The sequence below is a fragment of the Montipora foliosa genome, chromosome 12 (genome assembly GCF_036669935.1).
Source record: "Montipora foliosa isolate CH-2021 chromosome 12, ASM3666993v2, whole genome shotgun sequence".
Taxonomy (NCBI): Eukaryota; Metazoa; Cnidaria; class Anthozoa; order Scleractinia; family Acroporidae; genus Montipora; species Montipora foliosa.
In genome coordinates this window covers 3,839,925-3,857,203 of record NC_090880.1, presented here as the reverse complement: position 1 = coordinate 3,857,203, position 17,279 = coordinate 3,839,925, and the positions used below count along the sequence as shown (strand labels likewise).

The window sequence follows — 17,279 nt, the reverse complement described above, 5'->3', positions numbered from 1 at the left end:
GATCAGACATGAAGATGGAAAACTGGACATCAGAAGCAGCCTTTTTCAGATAAGCCACACCCCTGATTTCTAGCGACGATTTTTGGGAAAAAAGTGCGGCTTATGTGAGGGTGTTTACGGTAGATGTTGATGACTGAGGTGCCACATACAGCGGAGGAGGTGTTGCCTTAAATTTGGCAGCTGCATATTGTTACACTTCTTTACCCATTGACTCCTGGGAGTGAGGCTCCAGGCGATTTTACTTGTTAACTGGCGATGTCCTGGGGTGCTTAAGGAGTCAATGTGTACAGGCTATACACATTTAGGGTAGATCCTTTCCACTGCGCACCAGTGGCTCAGTTGGTTGAGCACCGGGTTGCCATGTGGGAGGTTGTGAGTTCGACTCCGGCCGGACCAACACTCAGGGTCTTAAAATAACTGAGGAGAAAGTGATGCCTTTGTAATTACATCCGCAAATGGTTAGACTTTCAACTCTTCTCGGATAAGGACTAGAAACCGTAGGCCCCATCTCACAAATACCTTCCATGTTCATTAGTTCCCTGTGGGACGTTAAAGAACCCACACACTATTCGAGAAGAGTAGGGGATGAAGTTCCCGGTGTTGTGGCTGTCCTCTCTGAGTATATGGGTGGGTGGGTATAGCAGGTCCACATCAGAAGAATAGCTGCGAAAACTTCAACCTGCTCAAACAAATAAATAACTAACTAAACTAACTAGCAGACAAGCTCCGAACATTTTATTTGTTGTTATCATAAAGAGGGGGACATTGGGAGTTTCCCAATACCACATTTCTGTGGCAAAAATTGGCAAATACCGCAAAACCACGTTCAAAAATAGTTAAATACTGAAACAGAAATTATTTATAATTATTCTATATTTTCTTCCCTATGTTGCTCAGCGAGTGCAGATTAGTACAGCAAATTAATCACTCTTCCATAGCGTGATCTCACACCAAGGAGAAAGGTTGCAGAGCGTCCAGAGTTTCCAAAATCCATGCGATAATTTCTACATCAAATACCATGAACCAAAACATACAAAAACCACTTACCATAGGGTTTGATCATACTGCAATTCTGAACTGTCAGGTTACAATTTCCAAAATACTGCACCAAAAATTAAGGAATACCTCATTTCCACAGACCCCAATGTCCCCGGGCCTCTTTATAGAAAACATGTCTGTTATCTGATCACAGTATCAAATCCTGTAAAAGAAGACTTCTAGTGGAGAGTTGCAAGCGTTGTATATTTGAAGTATCTATGGTATCAATACTGGAAATGACAACAATAATAATTATTATCATCACAGATTTAAATGGAATTCATTGAGTCCCAATGAACAAGCCAAACTCAAGGCTACAGCTCTTTATCTTCTAGGACAGGTCAGTGAATTGGGAAAGGAAGGTGACTTTCCCTAGCTATTTCTATCTTGGCATAATACTAGGGAGTTTAAGAAATGAAGACGGCTACGGCAAAGAAAACATAACTTCAAAATATAATTTTGCATTTTGCACATCTTATTAGTATTTGTCTGTTGTTCTCTCTTTTTCATGTTATGCAATATGTGTGAAAAGTCCTGTCACTGAGTTTACAAATGCGAATGTTTCAACTTACATGTAGGTTAGAGAATGAACGATTCATAATTTGAATTAGCATTGTTTTTGTTTTTGTCTTTGTTTTCTCTTGGGACCATTGTAAGGCCCAAGAGAAACTGGAAACAATGCTTTAGAATTTAAAATTTGGGTGGACAAACAAAGAGTATTATGGTATTTTCAGTTTCAGGCAATTGCATGCTACACATTTTCCTCATTTGACCAAGAACATAAATATTATTATATTACAGCAGGTACAAAATGCAGGTCTCAAGTCACAGGTTATTCATTGTTTTACCGACACAGAAAGAACCCTAAACATTCATTAAAACTAACCTTAGTCCTAATTAGGCCCAAACAAACGTCTTTAGGCCTAATGTTAGCGTTAGTAAATGGTTAGGGTTGTTTCTGTATTGGTAAAACAAATGATCTGTGACTTGTGACCTGTGACCTGTGTTTTGCTACCTGCCCTTATATATTATTCCTTTTTGGTGTTGCTAATTTGGCCATTGCTGTTGTCGTTTGTGAAACTCCGTACTGTTTGTGAGGGCTGCCACTAGAGGCAGTGAGCCAGGGATTTTCCTTCACTACTACAAGTACTAGTATAACTCCCAGCTTCTTTCAAATGGACTCCTTTAACTGCTTGTGTCTTCACCACATGGTTCCACTTCTACTTATTTGTGTCTCCTGTCATCTTCTAATATCATCAGAAATGGAGACTCTGCTGTCAGGGAAGGGAGGTTGGTTTTATTTTGTCACATCTTGACCATTGAATAAAGAAATTTAATCTTTTGTTTTTTTAGGGGAATGGAAATTTGGCAGATGAACCTACTCACATCAAGGAAGCTCTCTCCCGACTTGTGGTTGAGATAACAAAAAGGGAATGGCCTCAGAACTGGGGTTCACTCCTTCCAGAGCTTAACAGCATCTGTAGATTGGGAGTATGTCATTTTACCTGATAAACTGATACTTGCAATACATATCCATTCATTCTTCTTTCCTACTGAAAAGACAATCTGGGCTGTAAATAGCATTAATATTTCTCCAGCAGTGTGATAAACAATAATTATTTTAAAATGAGCTTGAATGCAAAACAATATTATTAGTGGGATTTAAGACCTAGACCTCCAACAAGCTGATTCCTGGGTCTTTAATCTACGTATCAGTATCTCCAGTGCTAAGTTCAGAACATAAAAAAGCAGGAGGAATGTGAAAACACGAAATGGCAAACTAGGTTTGTCATAAGTGGACAGATTTATCTTATCAACAAATACATGCTTTTCAGTTTATTTGTATAGGTCATTGACATGATAAATTTTGACTGTAATTTGGAATAAATAAGCAGGGATAAATTTTTTCAAAGACAAGTTCACAAATTGCCGAGTCCGAAGGGCGAGTGCGTGTTTTAGTATTTGAAAAAAAATTGTAAGTGCTTTTTATTCCAAACTGCACGAGAAAAATCACAAGATTACTTATTACCGGTAATTAGATATACATGCAAGAACTTCACCTTTGTTGTATTAATTTCAACTATCTCGACTAATTTCACTTTTTTACACTGTGTTTGGAGTTAATTGACGTGCATTGCATTTATATTATTTGCACTTAAGAGATTGGTTCTCTTGGATAAAGGTGATGCCACAAGTCTTTTTGGTCAATATTATTAAGTTCCAGCATGTGGTAGTTTAAAACTCATTTTGTGGCTTATGTGATTGTTTTCAGGACATTCAAACTGAAATTGTTCTTATGACTTTTCTGCGGTTGGCTGAAGATGTGGTCACTATGGACAGTAATTTACAGTCTAATAGAAAGAAAGAGATTACTAACGAATTGAACAGACACGCCCAGGGGTTATTTACTTTCTTCCTTGAAACGTTGTCCACCAATACGGCAAATTATAGAGCCTTGAAGGTACAGTGTTGAGTCTTGGCACCACGTTGGAGCTGATTACTTTTATTATTATCATCATCATCATCATCATCATCATCATCATCAGTATCATTATTATATCATAGTCGTCATTACCGTCATCATTATCTAAAACAAAAGGACATGTATCATAAGGTTATTGACTGCTTAACCCATTGACATTGTTGGGTTGCCATGCGTGACGGATATTGATTACCCTAGCGTGACGTATGTTAATTACGGTGGTACATAAGCACTAAAAATAAACCATATGCACAGTAAACGTTCATGTACACAAGAGATTGAGTTTTAGAATTAAGTTCAACGGAAGAAGAAATAGTGAACTTCCAGGTGATGCAAGAAATTAATACTTCGAAAAAGTGATTGAAAACACATCCTGAGGCTCAAATGAAAATGTAGAGGTAGACTTTTCGAAGCAGCGCACGTTAAGCTGTCAAGAAAGTTGTTTATCACCAACTAACAAAGTGCTTGAAAAAATATATAATATTGCAACAGTACTCAAAATATGGCTGGTGCAGTTTACAGTTAAGTCTAATCACTCAATGGATAAAAATTGTTCAACGTAGTATGCCAATCGCACAATTGAAAGGGCAAAAAGCCAGACCTTGTGGGGTTTCTTATCAGCTGTCAAAATATGCTCACAAGACCACAAATGATTGGTCAATTATCCTACTAAATCTCCGTAACAACACAAAATACAGATTTACTAAGGGAGACTGGATAGAGACCTTAGATCAAGCAGCCATGTTTACGGCCGGTTTGGGTAATTCAGGGGTCGTTGTGCTCAACTGGTTACGGCCGGTTTGGATGTCAATGGGTTAACCAATTCATTCACACCTCAAACACCCAAGAACTCCCCCAGATGACGATGAAAAATTGTCTGGCTTTAGAGTGCCAGGAGTCAATGGGATAAATCACAGAACTCGCAAACCCTCACTTTCTTTCCACAGAATCGCATGGAGAATGGTGATGTTCGTTGCAAAACTCAGGTCTGTTTTGTTGTTTTGTTGAGCTTATGTTGTATGCAGAGACAAGGCAAATCTGTAAATCACAGTTTTAAAACAGTTACTGCATGTTAAACTCAAGGTATCATTTAGTTCATTTTGTTAGTTAAACGGCAAACAGTCTTCTCTTGGTTGGCACTAAGTTTATAAGATGAGTAGTGACGGCTACTGTGGATGTACATGGAGATACCCAGTCTTTGAGCTGTTAACTGGGATTCAAGTTCCATATTTTCCTATTATTTTATTTTATAATTTATGTTGTGGGTCAGTATTAATAATACATTAGACCCTTCTCCAAAATGGTGGCCAGAAATTCTAATAAGATAAAATTAAAAACTAATACCAGAAATAGAAAGAAACTGGATTTTTCAGTCTACATGTACCTTGCAAATTCCTAATAATAATAATCATAATCATAATCATAATCATAATAATCATAATCATAATCATAATCATAATCAGAAATAAATAAATAATAAATAATAATAATAATAATAATTAACAATTAGACCCGTGGCCCTTGAGGGCGAAGGGTCTAATTGTTTTAGTATCTGACCCAACTAGTCGGACTGGAAAGGCAATAATAAAGTTAGCAAATGCAAGTTGAAGAAATGTTTATATGGGAATAAAACGAAAGAAAGCGTCACGCTTTTCACTACTGGAGGACTATTACTAATAGTCCTCTAGTAGCGTAGCCAATCAAATTGCAGGATTTGCATTAGTCCACTAGTTGGGTGATACTAATAAATTATATTTACCCAGGAAGCTCCCCTTGTGTGAAAGTGGTTTTCAGGGAGGTCCTGAATCCAATTGAATTGGAATTTAAAAATGTTGGTTTTTAAGGAAAAGGGAAAACCAGAGAACCCTGGAGGAAAACCTCTCAGAGCAGAGTATAGAACCAACAACAAACTTAACTCACATACATGTATGGCCATGAGTCCTTGGTGGGAGGCGAATGCAATTACCCTTACGCCATTCCCTGCTTGTAAATCGTTGTAAAAAAAACAATTTCATATCCTCATTTCCATTTATACAACATTCATTTCCTCCTTCATTTCCTCTTTCCCAACCTTCTTTTGAACCTGACAGGCTTCTGTGCATTTGCGGCTTGCGGAACAGACTCTGAAGACATTAGCAGGCTACTTAGACTGGGTAAAGTTTGGAGTGGTGTTTTCACAGAACTGCATCATTCTTCAAATGCTGTGTTTATTGCTAGAAGACGACTCTCTCAAGATTCCAGCTGCTGAGTGCCTTCTTATCATTGTCAGTAGAAAGGTACAAAATCACACAGTCATTTTCTTTATGCATGATTGACATTGTTTTGCATTCCTTTGGTTATTGCAAGGTATTCTTGTCCAACCTTTTTTAGGGGGCAATACCACATTATATTGATGGCTAGTTGGGAGAAAATATATTCCGTATTGGGCGGAGTCACAAAGCGACGAAGCCCAATACGGAATATATTTTCTCCCAAGGCTGTCAATATAATGTGGTAATTTACTGTCTCAAAATCGCAATTTGTTTTGTATCGCTATCCATCATTTATAATGGTAAATAAACTGTAAACTATTCAACCCGCGTCTGATCGAAATTTCAATACTTTCTACCTGCAAAACGTATTTGTTTGCGTACGTCAGCAACCCAAATCAGTGCAACGACGTCAATTTCAACATTAGAACCAATCACAGGCTGCAAAAGTGAGACAGCAATACCACGAAATATTGACTGCTCGCGCATAGGCAAAACTATAAGATCGCGATACTAGATAATATTTTTATGTCCAGGAATGCCCGTAATTAGATGCAAGTGGATTTCAACAACAAGTGTCTCCTTGCTCTTCTTATTATGTATTACCATTATGTATTACCATCTCATATTTTGTGTTCTCTTGACCAAATATGGTAAAATGGCATAATAGTGGAATAATAAAGACAATTAATGCCACAAAGTGTCACCCAAATGCTGCTCTTCAAGTAAAGATAAACTGCTGTATTTACCCTAAGCTGAACCTTTACACTTATTGTTGGAAACAGTTAACAAAGGCTTAGGGTGCATTCCTTTGGGATAATCCAAAAAAGCATCACTTATCCAAGATCACTTGGGAAAAAAAAAAGATTTCTTCGCATTGAACATTCCACCCTGAAAGAGGGAAGAGGGAGGATTATTAACCCATGGACTTCTGGGGGTTCTCCATTGACGAGTTAAATTGTCTGGCGTTAGAGTGAAATACTAAGTATGACTGGTTTAGGCCAGTTTAGGGGTGAAAGGGTGAAATAGCCCATTTTCACATACAACATAGTGGTAGTTTTAGATAATTGACTTCAGTGTAAGTGCACTTTTCCCACTTAACAAATTGACTTCCCAACTGCTCTGCATTGACAAGTCAAATCATCTGGTGTAAGACAGAGTGAAATTCATAAAGTTTAACTCCTTGGAGTCAATGGGGTAGTTTGTGTAGGACTTGTACAAATTGGGTTAGGGGTGATTTCATATTCTATAGTTTAGAGTGAATGTAATTTGCTTTGCAGGGAAAACGCAATGACAGGACACCCTTGTTGAAACTTTTCTGTGAAGATGCCATGTCAGTTATGTTGTCAGCTGCTCAGTAAGTTGTGAACAGTACAGCATAGAAGTGTTCCTGTCATTCTCAAAAGCCCTGGAAGTTTGCCATTCATTCTCATGACCTACTGTGCCTTTTCAATGCAGAACAAACCGGCTAAAGTTCAGGCCTTGGTTGTTCAAAAGGCGGATAACACTATCCAGCTGATAAACACTAGCAAAACCAATACAGTCGAACCTCGATTATCCGGACTCGTTGGGACTAGACGAAATAGTCCGGATAATCGAGGGTCCGGATAATCGAGAATGTGAATATTAATGAGGAACAAAAACTGATTACATTAAGATATCGTTTGGAAAACAATAATTATGGTCTACATCTTCGCTGTCCGTTGTGAATACCTGTACACGTGTCGGCAAACGTCATGATCTTTTCCTTGCTCTTGCGGATATCAGATATCAGATAGATAGATAGATAGATAGATAGTTTATTAAAAACTGCATCGCAGCCAAAGGCTGAATTACGCAATTATTGACAAATGCTTTACAATACTTAAAAAATTACAAATAAATCCTAGATAATAAGTCAAAAACTGATTATTAAGACAATATTAAAAATTCCATATAAAGTATTTACGTTAAAATATGTTAACTTATAAAGTATGTATATATATGGGATAAAACTACAGCCTGGACTGTTTGGACATCGCATATATAAAAGTGTTTCTTGTTCTGTTCGTACAAAGCTTTGGCATATTAAAATGGCGCGGTTGTCTTAGGTTATAGCGTGAGTTGTCATAGTCTGGTGGAAGGAGCGCTTTCAATTTATGGTTTGGATCGTTGACAATGTTATCAAAAAGCTTGCTGCATAGTACGTAATGATGCTCCAAAATGGGTGTTACCCCCACCTCTATTGCCGAGTTGCACTTTCCTGATGTTATTATTGATATTGCTCTTTTCTCGAGCCTTACCAGCTCGTTCTTTAAGTACTGTGGGAGACCGTTGGAAAAGACAGGTGCTGCATAATCTATAACAGATCTCACGCACGATACATAGAACATTGCTAGATCTTGTTTCGGAACTCCCGCTCTTTTTAACTGAGTTAGGAAATAGAGCCTCTTGCTAGCCTTTCTGGTTATCACAGTTACATGGTCGTTCCATGTTAGATCGTTCGCTATTGTAAGGCCTAGTAGCTTTGTACTAGTAACTAACTCTACTTCCTTCCCTTCTATGATGACGGGATCAAAGGCTCTTTGCTCTTTAGCAAAGGAGATCCTGAGTTCTTTACACTTATCAGCGTTTAGTTGAACCTTGTTCTCGCGGGACCACTCTATTACTCTGTTAGCTATTGCTTGCATGTGACTTACTCCGCCCTTTACTACTACCTCAGACGTCGTGGTGTCGTCCACATATTTCCATTGCTGCGCGTTCGTATCAAGGTCGTTAATCATTAGGACGAACAACCACGGGCCTAGTTTGGTACCCTGTGGTACACCGGCGGGGACTGGGCCCCATTCAGAAAAACACTCTGATGCAAATTTAATCCGCTGGGATCTGTCCGATAAAAAATCTATAATCCAGTTGATGATGCTAGCTGGTAATTTACACTGGTTACGCAACTTTCTAACGAGTATGCTATGATCTATCAAATCAAACGCTTTACGGTAGTCCAATAATAATGTTCTTACGATGGCTCCGTTTCCGTCCGTACCTAAGGACCAGCTGTGCAGCATGCTGATTAGCGCCATTGTGGTTGAAGAATTTGGGATGGCTCCGTACTGGTTGTGATCAAGGACGCTCATGACTGCAGGTTTCACGAAACCATCCACGACGAACTCCTCCGCCACTTTAGAAATACAGGGGGTCAGGGATATCGGTCTCAATTCCTTTTTGATGTCGACCACTGGTTTCTTTTTGGGAAGGGGGGTCACGTCAGCCATTTTCCAGATGGTAGGAAGGCGCTGTTCGGCGTAGGAAGCTGTTTACTAACGCCATATTCAGCTGTTAAATTGGTTCCTTTTTCTTTTTTCTCTAATCGCAAAATTATAGCCTGTTTATCTTTTATCGAAAGAACAGATCGCTTACGCTTCAAGGACACGATGATCGTGAATAAACATTCGTGACGTAGTGTAGCTTGTTTGCTGAACGAGCCAATAGAGCGTGAAATTTCACTTAGCAACAAAGCAACTCTAAGCCAATCAGAACTCATTCTAAAGTTCTTCATTAGTTACGACGTGCGTGATTGATGCTTTATTTGACAGCGAAACAAACTCGCCTTTACTTCACTTTTCAACGCTGTAGTTTTAAAAAGAATATGGCTATGGATCTTGATCATGACTAATAAATATTCATGACAAAATTGGGACCAAAGAAAAAGTCCGGATAAGCGAGAAATCCGGATAATCGAGGTCCTTATAATCGAGGTTTGACTGTAATTGAGTAATCCAGTGGATAGTGCTATACATCCATCGAAAAACTGGGTCCATGTCACTTCTGACTAGTCACTCATTACAGGTCATTATTTTACCTTAAATTATTAAAGCAACCCAAAACCTTGTAATTGGCAAATTGGCCTAAATGAGGCCTACATTTAGCATTTATGGTAAAGGTTTTGTAATGAGTGACCTGGACTTTAGATCCATCCCCTTCTGGCTGACTGGGAAGTTTTCTTGAACTTGATACCATTTGACCTTGAAACTCAATAATTTATTATATATATTTTTTTCTCTTACTCCCCCAGAAAATCAGTTACTGCTGAATTTGATGAAAGGCAATACCTTTTTTTGAAGAGGTTGTGTCAGGTTTTGGTTACTCTTGGCGAAACCCAGCTTTTCTATTTGTGGGTAAGAAATGTGGTACACTTGATGTTCTTGTTTCTATAGGTATACATGCTTGGATGAGTAAAAAATCATTTTCAATTTTTAACAGTGATGTTTTGATTTCTTTCTCAAATGCTTAGAACTCAAATAATGCCAATGAAAAACCACCAAACTTCAGACAGTATTTAGAAACCATTATTGCATTCTCAAAGCATGAAAGTTTGGTAAGTTGTGATTTGCATAGTACTTTTTCCTTGGCTGGTCCTTGTTTTTTACCTCCCTTTATTTCAGGTAATGTCTCTAAGGGGACTTTCATTTATTATTGCATGGAGGTTAGCAAAATTACATGGAAAGTCCTTCATACACTAACTGTACATTTAATACCCAACCCCCTGCTATAGCAATGGCGACAATTGCATAACCCCCCTACTTTATCCAGTATTATATATGTCAACCCCTCTCTCTCTCTCCCTCATACATAATTATGACAGCCATCCAACTTATATATGAAAGCAGAACAGCTGAGCCAGTTCGGCCAATGCATTCATGTTGTATTACAACGTTTATAGTCAACATTTTTAACTCAACAATATTATCTTTATCCTTGGAGACAACAACCATCACCCATACCATCACATAAAGTACAATATAGTTGTATTGTATCTATCACTTTTCAAACCAGCTAACACGTGGTGTGTGTAAAGCAATGCTCAGTTGCACACATAATGACTAGTATTGAGCAGAAGCATACATGGTAGGCTAAATTAGTGTCAAAATGAAAGAGTTGTACCTTTACTTCATTCAGCTTTGAAGTCAGCAGAGTAAAGTGGGAAAGCCAACATGAGGTTTCAAACAAACCCCCCCACTTCTCAATATGTGAAAATTTCCCCCTCCCCCCCTTAAAGTGCCCTGTGATAAAAAAAAATCACTTCCTTTTTTTCTTCAGATTTTTAGTGTGTTTACTTAACAGCTGACTGGCAAAATGTGGAGCTTTGATTTTTATTTAAAGGCCATTTACTGTGAGTGTAAGTTTTGGATTTCTCAGTCCGCCATTACTTGGGTTCAAAACTGACCGATTGGACCTTAGAAGGTTGGAAATATTATTAGTAATGGCTGGCTATTAAATAGGAAAATTCCAGTTAAAATAAACAGGTGTCTCACTAAACCCAAAGAAAAATAAGAATTAATTTTTTGGTCACAGGGGCACTTTAATACTTTTCCAAAATAATGTAACCCTCCATATATATACTAAGTGACCCAAGTTTTAAGTTCTGATTATAAAAAGACACCCCTTTATTTTAACTGGAATTTTGCTATTTATTGGTCCGCCATTACTAACTTTAAAATCTTGAGAGAGCTGGGTCGAGGAGAAAATGATGTCAAAGACTCACTGGTTTAAGAATGCAATGCATGTGTACGCGCCTGAATTAACACGCACCACGGGAGTTTTGGGCTTTCATATTTTTAAATTTGTGTTTTGCATATGTAATAAGTTGCATTTACATGCTGAAATTTTAAGCTAGTGAGTAAATTACATCACTTTTCCCTAGATCCAACCCTCTGAGGGTCAATCGGTCAGTTTTGAGCGTGAGTAATGGCAGACCGTGAAATCCAAATATTACACTCAAAATAAACAGCCTTTGGATAAAAATCAAAGCACAAAATTTTACCAGTAAAGTGTTAAGCGAACACGCTTTCAAAATCTGAAAAAAATAAGAAAATGGGTTTTTGAACAATTAGTGACACTTTAATTATAACCAGCGATCAGGCGTACTTTTCCTAACTTAAAGGTACTTTTTGGCCCCTGTCTCAAGAAAAGTACACTTGATCGCAGGTTACTTTTAATTAAGTATGAAGGGGTTAATCAACACTATGGGATGTCATGAACTGTGTGCTATACTTGGGATAAATAACCGTACAGTACCATTACCATAAGGGCAAGGCAAGTGGAATCTGCCTCACCAAAAGGAAACTAAATTCAAGAATTATAATAGATGATCGTTGTTTTATTATGCATGATGCTATTTAATAAAAGAAGCTTTTTTCTCTGCCGTCAGACCATCCCACATTTAACAAGCATTCTCTGGCTCACCTTCCTGAGGAATCCTATTATCTCCAAGGATGAAACATTCAGATCAATGTTTCCAGCTCTTTTAGAATTTGCTAAAGCCAAACTTTTCAAGGTAAATTGTAATAAATTTAATAGAATTATTCTGAACATCTTTCTTTTTTCTTAGAATCAAATTGACATACCAGTAAATACATGTAAATACAGTTTAACTTATAAATCTACTGCTAGTTCACCTTAATTTGACACACTTTCCATGCTGCGCTGGAAAAAATAGACAATTTTCACATAGTCGTCATCATCATTCGCGCTTAAGGTTCCTGATGCTATAGTGGAACACAACTGTTACATGTACAACATTGAATAATCCTAACTGGCTGGAGACTAGCCACTTGGCCATCTCACAACTGCTCAATGTTCGTAACCCTCTGGGGTGCAAAGACCCCACACACTATTCACAAATATTAGGGAATAGAGTTTTGGATGTTGTAGTCTGTCCTCTGTGGTAAAACTTGGTTTTTAGAATTTAGGTAAAACAAGCTACTGTTTGTAGAATCTGAAAAGGAATGCATTTTGTTTTCTCGGAAATTGTAATGGTTATGATTAACTTCACATCATCCAATTCGGTCTGTAATCATACTCGTGATTGAACAAATCAGACTCCGGCTACGTGGTCGTCCGATTTTGTTAATCACTGGTATGATTACAGAATCACTTGGATTCCACTCAGTCCTATTACAGGTAACCATTCCGTAGAACCTATATTCTTAAACAAAAAGTTGTGGTATTTTTAGCTCAGTAGAAATCTAAATTTCATGACTTTTGTTTGCAGGTTCATGATCCAGAGGACGACACTTCACCTGGAAGTATTTTTAACAGAGAAGACTTCAACAGTGAAAGGGAATTTACCTCCATTAATGGCCGTAAGTTTGATGTTTTATACCTTGTATTCTGTGATTAATTTTATTGTTTAGATGGGATTATATTAATTCATTATTGTTGAGTTCTTTGCATGGCATAGTTACTTTTGAATTGAAAGTCTCATATATTGCATTTTGTCAAGGGTCATCAGCTTGTACATGTATATGTACAGTTGTAGTCCAATTTTGACTTTAGAACAATAATAATTATTGTTTTTGAAGTGGTACAAATTAGTTTGAACTGGTACAAAATATTTGAACTGCTACAATTTTACCCTGGTAATTGTACTGGTGCAAAAACAGTGAAAATAGTATAATAATGTTTGTTGAACACAAAGAACACACTTCATTGATCTTTGAGAAGAAGGGTGGTGTGGGATAGAGGTAATGGAGAAGATCAGGGAGGGGTAGGAGAAGTAGAACGGAAGAAAGGACTATCGCATTCTTTTTGAGACCCCCCAAAAAACCAAGCCCCTGTTTTTTAACTACACTCCCAAAAAAGGAAAATCTTTTTTTTAGACAGTTGATAAAAATAAACCAGTACAATATAAATTGTATCAATTCAAAAATTTTTCACTACACTGTAGTTCAAACTAATTTGCACCAGTTCAAGAAACAAATTGTACCAGCAGTCAAAATTGAACTACAACATATACCTTAGACCACACAAAGAAACTTTAGTTATTTCACCTGTTTTTTGTAAAATTGAAACAGTTTAGAGTTAAGTTTAATGAATTCCATTCATGGTTGTTTGGTATTAGATGGTTAGAGGCAATTAATTAACTCACATCCAACAAATGCTCATGGCTTAATAGTTGTGAAACAGTCATTGTTATCAATAGTGTTCTTGTAATTTTTGTCTTATTTCAGAAGTGAGAGGTGAAACCATGGACATAGTCCGCGTATTAACGTTGGAATATCCAGTTGAGACATTTTTGTTTGGAGCTAACTGGTTGCTGGAAAGGACCACACCTGCTCCTGTGACTACAAAGGAAGCTGGTATGCTCATATCATTTTCATCCAATTTGTTTGGAGAAGTTTGCTTACAGTATAAATCAGCTTGTCACTGTATGAACACTATGAAGACTAAAGCACTCTAGAGATTTTAAACTGAGGAAGCATGTAATTGACAGGATGGCTTAGTATTAATTATTTTTATCTAAGGATGATTATTTTGATTAATTAAATTATTTTTCAAACTCAGATAATGCGTTTCTCAGCTCCTCTACTGTGTGACCTAAGATGGAAACTGATTGCATCAAGTGTTGCCAAGCTGGAAACTGATTGGCTTTAATTTGGCTTTAATTTTTAATTTTATAGACATTTAACCCAGTGACTCCTGAATGCTCCCCCCCCCCTCCCGCCCCATATTTGACAAATAAAGCAATAAATTTATTGTCTGGCATTAGACAATAACCATCTATGATGTCTCAGTTCTAGGAGTCCATGGGTCAAACCAATAAATTTGCCATGGAGACTAGAGGCAAGAGCATAGTAAAGGCTACCAGTAGCCTCTTGTCACAGATGGTGTCATCACTTTAGTTTATAATTTTATGTGTTTGAATCCACAACATCAACATCATTAATAGTTAACATAATGTTAGTTGCAAAAATTAATGTATAACTTTTTCAGACGGCACTCGTGAGAATGAGAAAGCAAAACGAGAATGGGATGGACTCACCCATTACCTTGATGCTTTTATGTCAAGGTTTTTTAAAGTGGAAAATCATCAGGTTTGTATTAAAAGACTTGACTCTGAAAACGACTAATGGTAGACTCAGGTTGTTGAAACATATTTAATAGACTAAGTGTGACTGATAACAGTCACTTTCACAACCATTGTAAAGTGGACTTCAACATGACTGCATGGGCCAAAGGTATTAAAACATTACGTGCACCAACCTCGTTCCCAGGGTCTCTCTTCTCTGCCTCCATTGTCGTTGAGAAAAGACCCTGGTTCATGCTGGTCACATGGCACCTGACGACAAACATTTTCTCACTAGGATTAGTGTTTTCGTTGTATTTTGATCCCGCAACTGGCCGAAATAGTATTCGTTTGACAAGGCATTTTTTCAATAAGTAATCTTTATCTTACAATGCAAGTATCAAAAAGGTAGAAAGAGCAGATGTTATATTCCGTTTTGTCGATGATCATCTGGCTACAAAATCAATTGCATGCTGATTCCCTTCTTTCCAATGCTGACAAGACCTACATTGCCACCCATCCCCTAAAACACATTTGGTGAACCATCCAGATTCTGGCAGACATGTGAACAGAGTGAACCAGGGTCTTTTCTTAACGACAATGGAGGCAGAGAAGAGACATCCTGGGAATGAGGTTGTACATCCAAGCAACTGATCCAAGAATTAAAGTGGAGTTTACTGTTTTGCTGAACTGTCAATTTGAATCATTTACGTCAAAGTTACACACACACGCTACTTCAGTTTATCAGTTTTGCATGCACTCCATTAAAATTTCAGGTAGCGTTGGTCTCATCCGCACACGCCACCTTAATTTAAGTTGTGGCCAAGAGTGGGCTTTTCAGTTTTTTTCACTCATTCAAGCTGACCAGTTGATAACTTATGTACAGTGGTACAGTTTTGCCAACCAGAAGTGTACAGTAGACTAAAACAAAAAACATTTTTATACCCGCAAAATGGTACAGATCTGAAACAACATCTTGAAGATAAGCTAAAGGAGAGCAGACAATGGCACAAGTTTTTGGAAAAAATTGTGAACGGTTTCTGCTCCGTGAAAGGAGCAGTCGTGGCTCAGTTGGCTAGTATGCAGCTTTCCAAGCAAGAGGACCCTGGTTCGATCCTTGGTGACTTCAATGTCTGTTTCAACTTTCCTCTGATCTAAGTAGCTATAGCTTTAAAGGGTAAAGGGCACACCGTTGGCTTCCATTGATACCAGTTTCGTAACTGAAGATACTACCGACGTTAAATAAAGTGACTTAAGTTTACTTTGTAACCTTTAGGTAACTCTATTTTTTCAAGTACTATCGATTGTTTAGGTTGGTACAACACTATCCATTTTGAGAATTCTGCATTGTTTAATTGCTTTATTGATGTTCATGATTAAGCAGCAAAAGATGCCTGGCCTGTTTCTAAAGTTTTGTGCCTTTATTAACTAGTATTACCGAACTGCTTACACTGGTATAAGGCAAAAACAGTTTGAGCCACTGGTAAATAAAATTAAAAAGGTATTGCTGAAACTTAACCTTCACTAGTTGCTGACACAGGTAGTAATAAACAGCACACAGGATTTGTAGCACAACAGGCCTTAGTGTGGACTAACAATCAGAGACATGCAAACAAGAAAAAATGGGAGGAGAGCTGGGGTTTGAATAAGAGCCAGTTACTAGCGGCCTACCATTGCCAAGGGGCATTTCACTGTTGCCTCTTTAGCCAACAAGCAGGCTATTGTGTTTGGATTTGTGCCAAGATCACAGCCACCAATTCCACCGTTGTGGTTATTGAAACCCTGAATTCGAAGGACAATTAACATTGATACTTATACTAATAAAGTGCCACTGGCCAGTACTGGCACTAACCATAACCCAACCAAAAAGTGTCAGTGCTTAGGCCTGATCTGAAACATTCCCTGCAAATTTTAATTGCGAAAATAAATTTAAAAAAAACATTTTCCTCCCTTACAGGAGATTATCCAAGGCCAAGTAACATTCCGGGGAACCACTTTAGGGTTTACTGAATTGGCAAGAAAATGTATTCAGGCTGTTATAGAGGTGGACTCTACGGTAGGACATAAAAATAGTTATCACATTTTAACAGGTTTTAGATAATACAATAGAGCGGAAGTAATTACTTTGGCCAATCAAAAAGGACGGAGACAATCCGGTAAACTAATCAAAACTCGAAAACTTCCCGACACAAAGCGTGGGAAGATGTGCACGCGCGAGCCATGATTGGTTTTGGTTTCACTTCTGATTGGTTGAAAAATTGGCGTGAGAACTTTGAACCAATCACTGAGTGAAGTACTTATAAACCAAAGCAATTCGCTAATTACTTTCGACACTCAATTGAAAACCACTCTAATGTGTTGAATGCAATTGGTGAAAAAAAAGTAATAGACAAGTTCATGCTCTTGAGTGCATCATGGGTAAGCAGGGCAAGATAGAGAGAAATTCAAACGTTTGGAAGTTCAGAACGATGAAAAGAATTCTTTCATTTTGGGGTTTTTTATTTTCAAATCAGAGGATATGCACTCAAAGGTGCCGCTGAATAAAGTTGCAGAGGATGGCTATTGTAGGAATTATTAATTATTATTTTTATTTTAAACAAAGTTTCTGACATACATTTCCTGTAATTCCAAAGGCACAAAATTACAGAGAATCTATTGAGACAAAAAAGCAATTTGTAGGAATTCC

The 17,279-nt window shown here is 37.7% G+C and overlaps 2 protein-coding genes across 2 annotated transcripts in view; one reads left to right on the top strand and one right to left on the bottom strand.

Annotated features, from left to right (window-relative positions):
- LOC137979750 (exportin-5-like) overlaps positions 1-17,279 on the top strand; it is a 43,177-nt gene that overhangs the window by 3,091 nt on the left and 22,807 nt on the right. The window contains exons 3-15 of the mRNA XM_068827091.1: positions 1,306-1,378; positions 2,392-2,529; positions 3,311-3,499; positions 4,468-4,506; positions 5,611-5,796; positions 7,050-7,126; positions 9,821-9,923; positions 10,040-10,123; positions 11,957-12,082; positions 12,800-12,890; positions 13,758-13,886; positions 14,521-14,621; positions 16,551-16,649. Coding sequence (XP_068683192.1) covers positions 1,306-1,378; positions 2,392-2,529; positions 3,311-3,499; positions 4,468-4,506; positions 5,611-5,796; positions 7,050-7,126; positions 9,821-9,923; positions 10,040-10,123; positions 11,957-12,082; positions 12,800-12,890; positions 13,758-13,886; positions 14,521-14,621; positions 16,551-16,649 — 1,435 coding nt within the window. The remainder of the gene's footprint in view (positions 1-1,305; positions 1,379-2,391; positions 2,530-3,310; positions 3,500-4,467; positions 4,507-5,610; positions 5,797-7,049; positions 7,127-9,820; positions 9,924-10,039; positions 10,124-11,956; positions 12,083-12,799; positions 12,891-13,757; positions 13,887-14,520; positions 14,622-16,550; positions 16,650-17,279) is intronic.
- Positions 7,764-8,531, bottom strand: LOC137979762 (uncharacterized). Its single transcript, XM_068827111.1, has one exon. The coding sequence runs from the start codon at positions 8,529-8,531 to the stop codon at positions 7,764-7,766; it is 768 nt and encodes a 255-aa protein (XP_068683212.1).